The sequence below is a fragment of the Pipistrellus kuhlii genome, unplaced genomic scaffold (assembly GCF_014108245.1).
Source record: "Pipistrellus kuhlii isolate mPipKuh1 unplaced genomic scaffold, mPipKuh1.p scaffold_m20_p_89, whole genome shotgun sequence".
Taxonomy (NCBI): Eukaryota; Metazoa; Chordata; class Mammalia; order Chiroptera; family Vespertilionidae; genus Pipistrellus; species Pipistrellus kuhlii.
In genome coordinates this window covers 44,905-57,920 of record NW_023425594.1, presented here as the reverse complement: position 1 = coordinate 57,920, position 13,016 = coordinate 44,905, and the positions used below count along the sequence as shown (strand labels likewise).

General features: G+C 53.7%; 1 protein-coding gene across 7 annotated transcripts in view; it reads right to left on the bottom strand.

Moving 5' to 3' along the window:
* LOC118712389 (zinc finger protein 264-like) overlaps nucleotides 1-13,016 on the bottom strand; it is a 52,672-nt gene that overhangs the window by 38,161 nt on the left and 1,495 nt on the right. Inside the window, exons 2-5 of one of the 7 annotated variants that reach the window (XR_006740789.1) lie at nucleotides 12,121-12,247; nucleotides 9,011-9,100; nucleotides 5,842-7,722; nucleotides 3,599-3,617 (exon numbers count right to left, since the gene is read on the bottom strand). Coding sequence is in view for 4 of the 7 variants with exons in the window: in XM_036426054.2 (XP_036281947.1) it covers nucleotides 6,092-7,722; nucleotides 9,011-9,100; nucleotides 12,121-12,247 (1,848 nt within the window). In the remaining 3 variants the exon portion in view is untranslated. Of the gene's footprint in view, nucleotides 1-453; nucleotides 494-3,598; nucleotides 3,618-4,684; nucleotides 7,723-9,010; nucleotides 9,101-12,120; nucleotides 12,248-13,016 lie in introns of those variants that run through there. The other 6 variants (XR_004986024.2, XR_004986022.2, XM_045577346.1 and 3 more) reach the window with 6 other exon arrangements.

Sequence of the window (13,016 nt, the reverse complement as noted above, 5' to 3'; positions counted from 1 at the left end):
TATTTTTTTATTTTTTACAGAGAGGAAGGGAGAGGGATAGTTAGAAACATTGATGAGAGAAACATGAATCAGCTGCCTCCTGCACCCGTCCCCCCCCCCCCCCTGGGGATGTGCCCACAACCAAGGTACATGCCCTCGACCGGAATCAAACCCGGGGCTCTATCCACTGAGCCACACAGGTTTCGGCTTATATATTTTTTAAAACAGCAAAAAAGCAATCTGGACATTCATGACAGCCACAAGCAGTGATCCCCCCCACCAGCCCACAGTAAACTCATGGACCCCATAGCCCCAGGACTCCCCTTCCTCTTCTGTGCACAATCCCTCTGCTGCTGCCCATGCTGGGGCCTGGCTAGGGCTGTCCGTGGGCAGCAGCCCTCCGTCCCCCGAGCCCACATGCTCCCTCCGCCCGGCTTCCCTTCCTCTTGCAGACACAGACCCGGAGGCACTCACCTGGTGGGCTCGCTGGGCAGCGGCGGCCCCTCTGCAGCTGCTGGAAAAAGAAGAAAAAAAGAAAAAAGAGCTGTCAATGCTTTCTTCTGGGCGCTCACCCCAAACCCCCACCACTGACACCAGGTTGTTGTTTTTTTAAAAAAAATATATTTTATTGATTTAAAAAAATATATTTTATTGTTTTTTTACAGAAAGGAAGGGAGAGGGATAGAGAGCTAGAAAAATCGATGAGATAGAAACATCAATCAGTTGCCTCTCGCACGCCCCCCACAGGGGATGTGCCTACAAACGAGGCACATGCCCTTGACGGGAATCGAACCCGGAATCCTTGAGTCCTCAGGCTCTATCCATTGAGCCACACCGGTCAGGGCTGACACCAGGATTTGTTAGTTCTCACCCGAGGACATTTTTCCTTTGATTTTTTTTTTTTTTTTTTTTTTTTTTTAGGGAGAGAAACATGGATGGGCGAGAGACACGTGGAGGGGTTGCCTCCTGCAGGCGACCCCAACCGGTGGGACAGGGGCCTGCAGCTGAGGGACGTGCCCGGGGCGGGAGTCGAACCTGGGGCGCTCCGGTCCGCAGGCCACCGTTCCATGCAGAGCCACCCGGGCCAGCGCTGGTCCCTGGTCTCCTCCCTCTCCGCTGCGGGCCGCGCATCGCTGGAGGCCGAAGACTGAGGGGCGCTCATGGGGAGCGGAGAGGAGAGGGTGGCGGTGCGAAGGCAGCTGGGGTGCGGGTCTGACTGAGTCCCAACAGGGGCCTCAGGGGGTTACCCTCGGGCTGACGCTCTTCCAGGCGCAACCAGCTGCGCCCCCTGGAGGCTCCTCAACGACATACCCTGAGGAGCTGACCAGGCCTTTTATAGTTCGCGCCCTCGACCCATTGGCTGAGCGGGGACTTCCTGGTCTATTCCCATTGGTTGACATTTCTGAGGCGCAGGCAGCGTGCCCAATAGAAGGAACAGAGGTGGGAGCATCTGCCTGATACCAAGGACGCCGGGCCAATGAGATGGCAGCGCGCCAACCGGAATAGGCGGGGCCTTGGGTGGGCGCGGGAGGAAGTGTCATGGAGCAGCCAATGGGTGAGCAGCGCGGACGTAAGTGCGTGAGGGCGTGCAGGCGTGAAGGCTTCGGTAGCTAGGCAACCAGACGCGCGCCTGAGGGAATGTTAAGCGACCTGTCTGGTTGGGAAACTCCGAAACCGGACCACGTGTGTGCCCAAATGGCCCGTTTGAAGGTCGTGTCCGGTTCGGGCCACTTCCAGGACCCTTGTCCGTCACGCACGTACGTGTGGGCCCCGGAAGTTGGTGCCCCTGTCTCCCCCCCCCCCCCCACACATCGTGTGCTCCCCCAGGCCACCCAGACACCCGTTTATTTTGGGGGACATGTACAGAAGTGTCAGCATTTGATGAAGCTGAAATCCTTTGGAGAGGCAACAGGATAAACTGTTGGGTAAATATAATTTAAAAAGAAATCTTCCAACCTAGAACCTCTTCGCAAAAATAGCAGGGAAATACAACTTATTTTAAAAATTTTATTGATTTAAGCGAGAAAGGGAGACATCGAACCTGGGACCCCTGAGCCCGCAGGTCGATGCTCTATCCACTGAGCCAAACAGGCCAGGGGGCAAAGTTAAGACTCTTTAGGGTGGCTCATGTGCCCAGGTGTTGTGTATAAACAGTGGGAGCTAGAATTGTGTGGGTGCTGGTTAAGTGCGCCCCCTAAAGCCCCTGGGCACCGAGTCTCTAGTGAGCTTCCCTGGCAGACATTTCAGTCTGGTGTCCTTGTCCCTGGAGGGAGCTTCAGTTAGCACGTCCTGTGTGACATCCCTGAGGCAGGACTATTTTTTTTTTTAAATAAATCTTTATTGTTCATATTACAAAGGTTCCTCTTTTCTTCCCCCCTCCACCAGGTTCCCACCCCATCCTCCGCCCCCTGCCCACCCCTCATTGTCCACATCCATAGGTGCACAGTTTATGTTCAGTCTCTTCCTCCCTCCCTTTCCCCGATAGTAAATCCCTTTTCAGATAGTAAATCAGTTACTTAGCATTTTCTCATATCAATAATACTTCCACATGCCCAATGATACACTTCACACAAAAGACATTTCCAAATAGGTCAACCAGCCTCATCCAGGCCCCACCCAAGGCACTCACAGATCAACACCCCAGCCCTATACTAACTCAACACATCCAGATCTAAGCCTTCATCACTTGATTCAGCAGACCCTCAAGTTCCCGCAAAAGTTTCCAGCCATGCCTGAGAGGCAGCCGTGGGGCAGGGGCAGGCGAGGAGCGAGCTGTTCCGGGCCTGGCTGCTCCGGGCCTGGCCTCTGTTGCTCTGGTTCGTTCCACAACCAGCTGCTCTGGGTCTGGTCACTGCCACTCCCGACCTAGTTGCTCTGGACTTGGCTGCTGCTGCTCCGGGCCTGGTCGCACCTGACCCGGCTGCTCTGGGCCCAGCTGCTCCAGGCCTGGCCACTCTCAGCCTGGCAGCTGCTGCTCTGGGCCTGGCCGCACCCGACCCGGCTGCTCCAGGCCTGGCCACTCCCAGCCTGGCAGCCACTGCTCCGGGCCTGGCCGCTCCCAGCCTGGCAGCTGCTGCTCCGGGCCTGGCCGCACCCGACCCAGCTGCTCCGGGCCTGGCCACTCCCAGCCTGGCAGCTGTTGCTCTGGGCCTGGCCACTCCCAGCCTGGCAGCTGTTGCTCTGGGTCTGGCTGCACCAGACCCGGTTGCCCCGGGCCTGGCCGCTCCCAGCCTGGCAACTGCTGCTCCGGGCCTGGCCGCTCCCAGCCTGGCAGCCGCTGCTCCGGGCCTAGCCGCTCCCAGCCTGGCAGCTGTTGCTTCGGGTCTGGCTGCACCAGACCCGGTTGCTCTGGGCCTGGCCGCTCCCAGCCTGGCAACCGCTGCTCCGGGCCTGGCCGCACCAGACCCGGCTGCTCCGGGCCTGGTCGCTCTCAGCCTGGCAGCTGCTGCTCTGGGCCTGGCCGCACCAGACCTGGCTGCTCTGGGCCCGGCTGCTCCGGGCCTGGCCACTCCCAGCCTGGCAGCTGCTCCGAGGCAGGACTATTGAAAATGGTCCCTGGTTTCTCCTGTGGACTCGAGTCCTCCTGCCTTGTTCCTGGGCTGTTTGCTCAATTCCTTCTGCTGTAATGTCACAGCACTCTATGGGGGGAAAAGGAGACCTATGTAATACTTTCAACAACAATATAAATTAAACCCTCACTGGCTTGGCTCAGTGGCCAGGGCATGGGCCACAGGACTGAAGGGTTCCGGGTTCAGTTCTGGTCAAGAGCACATGCCTGGGTTGCGGGCTCGTTTCCCAGTAGGGGGAGTGCAGGAGGCAGCCAATCACTGATTTTCTCATCATCAATGTTTCTTTTTTCTTTTTTTAAAAAATATATTTTATTGATTTTTTATAGAGAGGAAGAGAGAGGGATAGAGAGTTAGAAACATCGATGATAGAGAAACACCGATCAGCTGCCTCCTGCACACCCCCCACTGGGGACGTGCCCGCAACCAAGGTACATGCCCTTGACCAGAATCGAACCCGGGACCCTTCAGTCTGCAGGCTGGTGCCCTATCCACTGAGTCAAACTGATTTTGGCTGATGTTTCTTTTTCAATAACTTTTTTTTATTATTGTCTGAAGATTTACATGTCTTTCCCCCAGTTGACCACTTAAGGGCCAACTGTATTTTCAATCTGCCTATGTATGACTAGTTGTACCCCGTTTTTCAACTGTACTTAATGTTTACATTAGGAAAGAAAAAAAAAGTTTAAAACAACAATTTCAACACCCACATCAAAAAATACAAATAGCAAAATTTAACCAAAGCAAATGGAATAGAGGATATAATAAAGAGCAGAAATTAGAAAAGAATAGTAATATGGGGAAATTAATGGTATAAAGTACAGATCCTTCAAAATGGTCAATGAAATTGATAAATGTCTAAGAAGATGGATACATTTCCAAAATCAGGAATAAAATGGGATATAAGTACAAATCCTGCTGCCATTAAAAAAATAAGAGATTACTTCAATCAGGACTACAAACAAAATAGAAAATTTAGATGAAATGCAACAATTCCTTGCGAGGACAAACTATCCGATATGAAATATATATTCTAAATTGTTCCAATACTTACCAAAACCATATAATGAGTTTAAAAGAAAAACAAGAGAACTACACATTATCACTCAAGAAATTGGAAGAAAACTTCCTCAACAAGATATATTCAAATGGAATGCTTTAATATGGTATACGAAAAGAATTATACTCCACAACCAAGTGGGTTTATTGCAAGAATGCAAGGCTGGTTCAATATTCAATACTCAGTGCAATACTGTAGTACCAACAGACTATCGAGGGGAAAAATCAGATGAACATATCAATCGATGCAGACAAAGCACTTGACAAAATCCAATACCTATTCATAACAACAATAAATCTCAGCAAATTAAGAATAGAGGGAAATGTTACAAATTTGATGAAAAACTATGAAAACAACTTAGTTAATATGGTACCTAATGACAAAAAACTGAATGTTCCGTCAAGTATCAGGAACTAGTCAAGGATGTCCTTCCTTATTATACTCTTCCTATTCAACATCATACTGAAGTCCTAGCCAGTGCAATAAGAAAAGGAAATAATAGAATAACAGGTACACAAATTGGGAAGGAAGAAATAAAACTAGTTGCAGTTGACATTTCTAAGGAAGAGAACCCGAAGGATTCTATCCAAAGAAATCACTAATAGGTGAGTTTAGCAAGGTTGCAGGCTACTAAAACAACCCCTCAAAAAAATTTACATTATTGTGTATTACCTACGATCGTGTGGAAAATTTAAATTTAAAAATCAATGCCACCATCACTGTAAAACCTAGATAAAATGCTAATGAATACTTGTAAATCAAAAGTTATTAATTAAATGTAGTCATATCATATACTTGTTCATAATGCTGATTTTCAAACCAACCTACCTTATAAATAAACTATCAAAATGAGGGTAAGAATTTTTTTTGGTACGAATAGACAAACATACCTTAAGATTTATATGAAAAGTTAAAGAAACTAGGAAAGCTAAGTCAATTTCAAATAATATCTAGAAAGGGATCACTTTACTGAATTTTAAGATTTATAGTCTAAATACAGAAGTAAAATAAATAGGAATTTAAAAAAATGTTTTATATTTTAAAACCACATAAAGAATGGTAGCTTTTTATTTTTAAAATCTAAGCCTTAATAGTCTTAAGTGGTATACCCATTCATATGTGTACCCTTAAATATTTTCCCTCAACTGTCTAACTCTCCCGACACTCGACAACAATGAATGTACACAAAACACATCAAGGATCAAGGCCTTTCCCCCGAAACAACATTCCTCTTACCCCAAGTAAACTAGGTAATCCACGACAAAGTGCTGTAGGCTTAACAGAGAAGTCTCATCGCATTTTCTCTTCTAAAAAAGAAATTCCTGAGATACACTGCAATGTAAATGAAGTCAAAGCCAGAGGTGAAGGTTTCCTTGGTGCATGCCCTGTCAGAGAAATCCTCAGGTGAGAATAAGGCTCTAGGCTGGGTCAGTTTCTAAAACGTGTCTGCATGTGACAAGTGACGATCTGCAGCCATTATCTTCCCTCACAGTGAAGATTCCTGTGGGGTGTCTCTTTGGTAGGTGCAATCCGATGCTGTGGTGGATGTTTTCTCTGGCATCAGATTTCCCTCCGTGTTTACACTCAGAAAGTCTTTCCCCAACAGAAGTTCTCGGAGAGTGAGCGCAGTCTGACCACTTGGGAAGGGCCTTTCCACTTGGGTCACACTGACAGGGTTTCTCCCAGAATGCATCCTTTGATGCTGAGTGAGGGATGAGCTACGACTGAAGGCCTTCCCACACTCACTGCACTTATAGGGCTTCTCCCCGGTGTGGATGATGGCGTGTCGGATGAGGTTGGTGCTCCAGCAGAAGGATTTACCACACTCGCTGCACTCGTAGGGCTTCTCTCCGCTGTGAATCCGCAGGTGCCTTGTGAGGCCTGACCTGCGGTTGAAGGCCTTCCCGCACTCACCGCACTCGTAGGGCTTCTCTCCGGTGTGGATGCTGAAGTGCCGAATGAGGTCTTTCCTAGTGCTGAAGGCTTTGCCGCATTCCTTACATTCAAAAGGTTTTTCCCCGGTGTGGGCCCGCTTATGCAAGATGAACGTGGAGCAGTGGGTGAAGGCCCTATCACATTCCGTGCACACAAACGGCTTCTCCCCGGTGTGGATGCGCTGGTGCCTCTTGAGGTACGACCGGTGGTTGAAGGCCTTCCCGCACTCTGTGCACTCGAAGGGCTTCTCCCCCGTGTGGATGACGTAGTGGTGGATGAGGGCCGCGCTCTCACAGAAGGTTTTCCCGCACTCGCTGCACTCGTAGGGCTTCTCCCCCGTGTGCGTCTGCTGGTGCCACATGAGGTAGGACCTGTGTTTGAAGACCTTCCCGCACTCGAAGCACTCGTAGGGGTTCTCGCTGCTGTGGACGATGTGATGTCGAAGAAATCCTGGCCTGTGTCGAAAAACTTGCCCACATTCTTTGCAGACAAAGGATTTCTCTCCAGTGTGCCTCCTCTTATGCAGGACAAAATTGGAGCGGTGGGTGAAGGCCTTCCCACATTCGTTGCACTTGTAGGGCTTCTCTCCGCTGTGAATCCGCTGGTGCTGTGTCAGGTATGACTTGCGGTTGAAGGCCTTCCCACACTCCATGCACTCATAGGGCCTTTCCCCGGTGTGGATCATGTGGTGCTGAAGGAGGTGCGTGCTCTTAATAAAGGTTTTCCCACACTCTGTGCACTCGTAGGGCTTCACTCCAGAGTGAATCTTTTCATGTCCCGCAAGAAGGTGTTTCTTGTTAAACGCTTTCCCACATTCATTGCATTTAAAGGTATTTTCCTCTTCTTGAATCATGGGATCTTTACGTAATTCATGTGAGCCGTGGTCCAGGACAGCACCTCCGGGAGGGACTAGCTCCTGCACAGTCCTCACACCCGCACCCTTGGGTGTCCTTGAGCCGCTATGGTCAGGGCTCCCAGGGAGCTTCTTCCTTGGTGGATCTACCCCTGGCCTCAAGTGTCCTTCCTGCAGGAACACTTCTGATGGGCCACGCTGGTCCCTGGTTTGGTCTCCTCGGGAGTCCCCTGGCACTTTCTGCGCCAGCTGTTCCTGGGCCGAGAATCTCTCACACGGGGTTGGCTCACAAGTGGTAGTTTCTGTGGTCTTTAATTTTTCTTTGTTACCTGAAGAAATCCAATACACAAAAAGGCCAGTTAGTAATGTCAACCCAGAAAAAACAAAAATCAGCAGTTCAGTGAAAAACATGAAAATGAAAATAGTGCCTCTGTGTCTGCTGTGCTTTGCTACCTCCGACTCCCAGGCCTGTAATCTCTCTCCTGGTCCCTGGACTGTTGGCACCACTAGCCTGCCTGGATATGGAGTGGAGACACAGCCACAATTACAGATGGGACGTGACGCCCCAGTGCCCTCCACAGCGCACATGTGGGGCAGAGAAGGTCAACGTCATCTTGAGGTTTTACCAAACGGGAGGGGCAGGAACAGGAAGTGCCTGTGTTTCTGACTAACACTCAGGGGGGGGGGATGAACAAGGTGGGACGGGGCAGGCAGGGTACAGCTGTAGAGTGACTGGAGAGAGAGGGGGGGGGGTAGAGGGAGAGCGGGAGAGAGAGAGAGAGAGAGAGAGAGAGAGAGAGAGAGAGAGAGAGAGAGAGAGAGAGAGAAAGGCCCTTCCTCGGAGTCAGGGGAAATGAGAGACACATCACTCATGATACCAGGACACGGCCTACAGCTTGCTTCTCAGGAGCCACTTGCTGTGGCTCAGACGTGGTGCTCTGCAGTTTCACGCATTACTACATCTGTCATCACACCCCAAACCACCCGACAACAAAAACACACACAAACAACCTGACAACAGAGACACCATTACCAGCATCTTCCAGGGGCAGACTGACTGTCACAGACTATCCTCACCGACACGCAGCCTCGCCACACTTCCCAGCCCCACCCCAGGTGCCCAAACGCCCAGTTCTCCTCGGTGGGGTGTAGGGGAACTGGTGTTTGTGGGAGGGGTGACACCCTCCCTCCTTTCTCGTCTCCTCTGCCAGCTGGAGGACATCAGCACAACATGACGGCTGCACCCTGACGACAGGACCGACATGGGTCCTTCAGTAACGGTGCGGTCAGCTCCCTGCTGCCCCCATGGGCCTGGCCGAGTGAGAAGAAGAGCTGGAGTCTGTCCGATCCGGAAGCTGGGCTTCACTTACACAAAGACAGGAGATCATGCAACTTCGCTACAGCGCAGAGATGGTGGCTGGCAAGCCAGGCTGAGCCCCAGACAGCTTAGCTCGGACACCTCTGTCCTCCATGAGGTCAGAGGGCTCACAGGTCAAAGGGCTCCGAGGCTTCCAAACCACCAGACAGGCCACCACAAGAAGCTCCCCAGGGAGCCACGGCCATGGTCTCCTAGAGGCCTTCTAGCACAGGGTCTGCCATTGCCACGCCGGCTCCTACCTTGACAGGCGCCTCGGGAGAGATCGGTCCTCACCGCCCACAGCTCCCGCTCCCGCGGGCAGGTCAGCGCGGGTCTGGGCACGGGGCACCCTGTCACGGAGGAGAAAGAGGATGTGAGGATCTGTGAGAGGAAAGAGGCCTCTCCATCTGGTCTGGGACTGCAGGACGGGGACATCCTGGCAGGAAGCTGCCTCCATCCACACAAAAACGCCACGAGACCTGGAAACCCAGGACACAATGCCATCACTGAGACCCAAGGCGAGGCAGCAGAGGGCTGTGTAGACAGCTCCGTTCCCCTTGACCCCGTCACACGGATCCCGTCAGTCTGGTTGCTGCCCAGACCCGTGGGAACCACCCTCCCTCCAGGTGTTTCCTCGTTAATCACAGCGAGTGGGTCTGAGCCACCCATGCACCCACCCCTAGGATGTCAGTTCTCAGGCAACCGAGACCAAGGCCCTGTAGGTGAGGCCTGCATCTCATGAGATTAACACCCCCCTGACGATTCTGGTGTTGACAGAAGGTTGAGAAGTCCTGGTCTCCACCAACCTGCAAGTGGCTAATAGTCTGAGGTAGCAGGTGACCCACACCAGTCACTCCGGGGGTTTTTATTGCCGAATGCCTGAATGAGGGGCTCTGCCGCTCTGCTGTCGGGCAGCATCCTGGACTGTGGGAGGTGAGCGGGGGCCGTGGGAGGTGACTGGGGACTGTGGGAGGTGACTGGGGGCTGTGGGAGGCGAGCAGGGGCTGTGGGAGGTGAGCGGGTGCCATGGGAGGTGAGCGGGTGCCGTGGGAGGTGAGCGGGTGCTGTGGGAGGTGACTCAGGAGGAAGCAAAGGCACTGACAGGGGTTGGCACCCACCAAGACAGGAGCCAGCCCACCGCTGAGCTTCGTTAGCGTGGCAGTGACTTCCTGGAGGGTAAAGATGAGCGAACCTGTCACTGGAGCCAAGCTCAGGTGCAGGGAAAGGACAGGATGTCTAAAGAGAAGCCGGAGAGGCTCCCCTGGCAGGTCCTGACCATAGTCTGGGACCCAGCTGCTGTCACAAAGCACAGGTTCACCGGAGTCTACTGTCAGTGCAGAGCAGTGCTCCGGGGAGGGGCAGAGGAGAGATGAAGGGGAGGAGGCCTTCCTTCGGCTCTGGCAGGGCCGAGACCTCAGGGCCTCTGCATGTGTCAGCTCTTCCACAGGAAAGCTGTTCTCGCCACACCTTGCTCCTCCTCCTGTAACTCTGGGTCTCAGCTCAAGTGTCACTTCCTCCTGATACCACACGTGCGTGCATACACAGACACATACACACAGACGCACACGTTCTGCTTTAACACGCGGCACAACTTCCTGAGGACGTCAGGCACCCCCCAGTTTCAGATGGATTTTCTCGGCTGGAGTTATACAAATGGGACACGGGCCTCCTGCAGCTACTTCCTGTGTCACCTGTGTTCCTCCTCTCTGAATGCTTTTCTCTGCTCTTCCTGGCAACAAACGCTACCATCTTCACCCCAAAGCTTCCTTAACGTGAGGACCAACAAATCAATCATTCTTTTAAAAAACGTTCCCATCTCACAGGGTTCTGACACTGCGGAGCCTGCCCCTCCCAGGGCCGGCTAACTCCTGGCTCAGCACACTTCTCATGGGACACCCAAAGCCACAGCCGCCCACCCCTGTAACTCCCAACCCCAGCCTTCCCGCCTTCGCCAGCCAAGCCCCAGCTTCCACACACCCAGGGCGGCTGGAAGCGCTCCCGCTGGCCACCCCTCAGTCACCTGCCCTGGCTTCCGGTGCTCAGAGACACCGGTCCCCACCAGGCCTCTGGGCCATTGTGGTCTTCCTGCCGATTCCTCACGCAGCTCTGCAGACGGGCAGGGTCCCCTTCCGTTGAGAGCGTAACAAATCCCTCCTTCACCGGCCTCACTTCCCACGCCCCGCCACTGAGTCACCCCGTACACGGAAGCCCGGCAGGGACTGGTGGACACAGGGGAGCATGAACGGTGCTCAGGGGCCTGCGCTGGGACCGTCACTGCTTTTCCTAAAGGTGACCCACTTTTTAATCTCCTCCGATTTCTGCAGAAAAGGAACTGTGGCCCTGGCCGACGCAGCTCAGCTGGCTGAGCACCGCCCCATACAGGGAAAGGTCACTGACTCCATTCCCTGTCAGGGCCCCTGCCCGGCTGTGGGTTTCATCCCTAGTCGCACACATACGTAAGGCAACTGAGCGATGTCTTACTTGGCGTATTGGGATGATGCTCTAAGCAACCAAGGAACCGGCCAGGGCTCCTGGCACTCCTGACGTGTGGGCGGCATCATCCTTTGCTGAGGGCGAGGTCTTGCCCACACAGATGTAACAGGACTCTGCCCACTCGACGCCAGCACCACCCCCACCCCAGCTGCGACCCTCCCAGTGGCCACAGGCACTGCCCCGCATCTCCTGGGGGAGGAACTGCACTCAGGAAAGGCCTTCCTGACACTACAGGAGGGTAAGAGGCGTAGAGACCGGGGCTTAGAACCACACCTGGTGGCAATGAGGGCCGAGGCCTCCCTCCTGGGACCGGCCTGCTCCCCCTCTATGGAGAGCGGCCCGCACTCCCGGCCTGACCACTGGCCTGGGGGGCGCGTGGGTCCACGAGGCTCCCTCAGTCGGGCTGCGAGTGAGAACCTTAGACAGAGGGGAGAGGGCAGGAAGGATGGGCTCAGGTGGCCACTGCTGCCTCCTGGACGCCCGAGAAAGAAGCAGAAACAACAGAAACATGCAGAAAAGCACAGACGAGGACTCTGGGGGGCCACAGAGCAGGGACTGAGGGGCCAGTCCTGCTGCAAACTCGCCGAGGACAGAAGCCATTCTGAACGGCATGACAGGAGCAGACCCAGGAGGCAGGGCACAATCCCGGGGTCCCCAGCTCCCGTTTCAGTCCCTCAGGGCCCGTCCGGTTCGGCACAACGCCCCCATTTCCTTCCACCACGTTCTGGGAGCCAGAGGAGACCCGGAGCCGAGCACGTGACTGCGGCCGGGGAGGAGGAACGAGGGCGCCCGAGGCTTCGTGACCAGCAGCCCGGAGGCAGGCGTGGGACACAGAAGCGGCAGGTCCCCCTCTGGGGGGGGTGGGGGGGGCACTCACCCAGAGACGCCAGGAGCGTGCACGTCTCCAGCATCACCTCCTGGTACAGGGTCCTCTGGGCCACGTCCAGCTGCCCCCACTCCTCCTGGGAGAAGGTCACGGCCACGTCCTCGAAGGTCACAGACGCCTGGAAAGGAAGACACAGGTCGCAGCGACGGCCTTGGGGCTGCTGATGGGATCAGCGACCGTCTCCGTGTCGTGGTCAAGGACAGACGTCCAGGCCCAGAGCACCAGGCGCCTGCTGGGCCGAGCTCTGTGCTCGCTCACGGGGGACGGGACGGCAATGCTGTGGGTGCAACACGGTGGCCGAAGAGAACCCGCCTCTGGGAGGAGCCGACGTAAACCGACACGGACAGTGGAGTGTTACTAGGTGGTGAGGCAGACAGGAGGGCTCCAGGAGAGGGATGAGGAAGTTAGAACATCTGTGATGGTAACCACAGGTGTCCCCGAGCCTCCCCGAGCTGAGGGCTCCACTTCCTGGTCAAAGGGACTCAAAGTTCATCTCCTGTGGTTTGCTCCCAAACTCCTTTTGTAAAAAATTGTCAATATCTTTATTAACTTTTTTTTTTTTTTTAAGAGAAAGGAAGAGAGAGGGAGAGAAAAACATCAAGGTGAGAGTGGATCTTTGCTGCCTCCTGCACACCCCTGACAGCGATGGAGTCCACAACCCAGAAAGTGCTCTCTCCCTCTCCCTTCCTCGACGAAATCAATAACAACAACAACAACAAAAGTTTTTAAAAAAGTAGATTCATGATAAGGAGGCGGTGAAGCATTTACATCCATTTCTAAAAAACTTATTTTTATTGATTTCAGAGAGGAAAGGAGATGAGAAAACATCAGCGATGAGAGGGAATCGTGGGTCGGCTGCCTCCTGCACTCCCCCCACTGGGCATGAG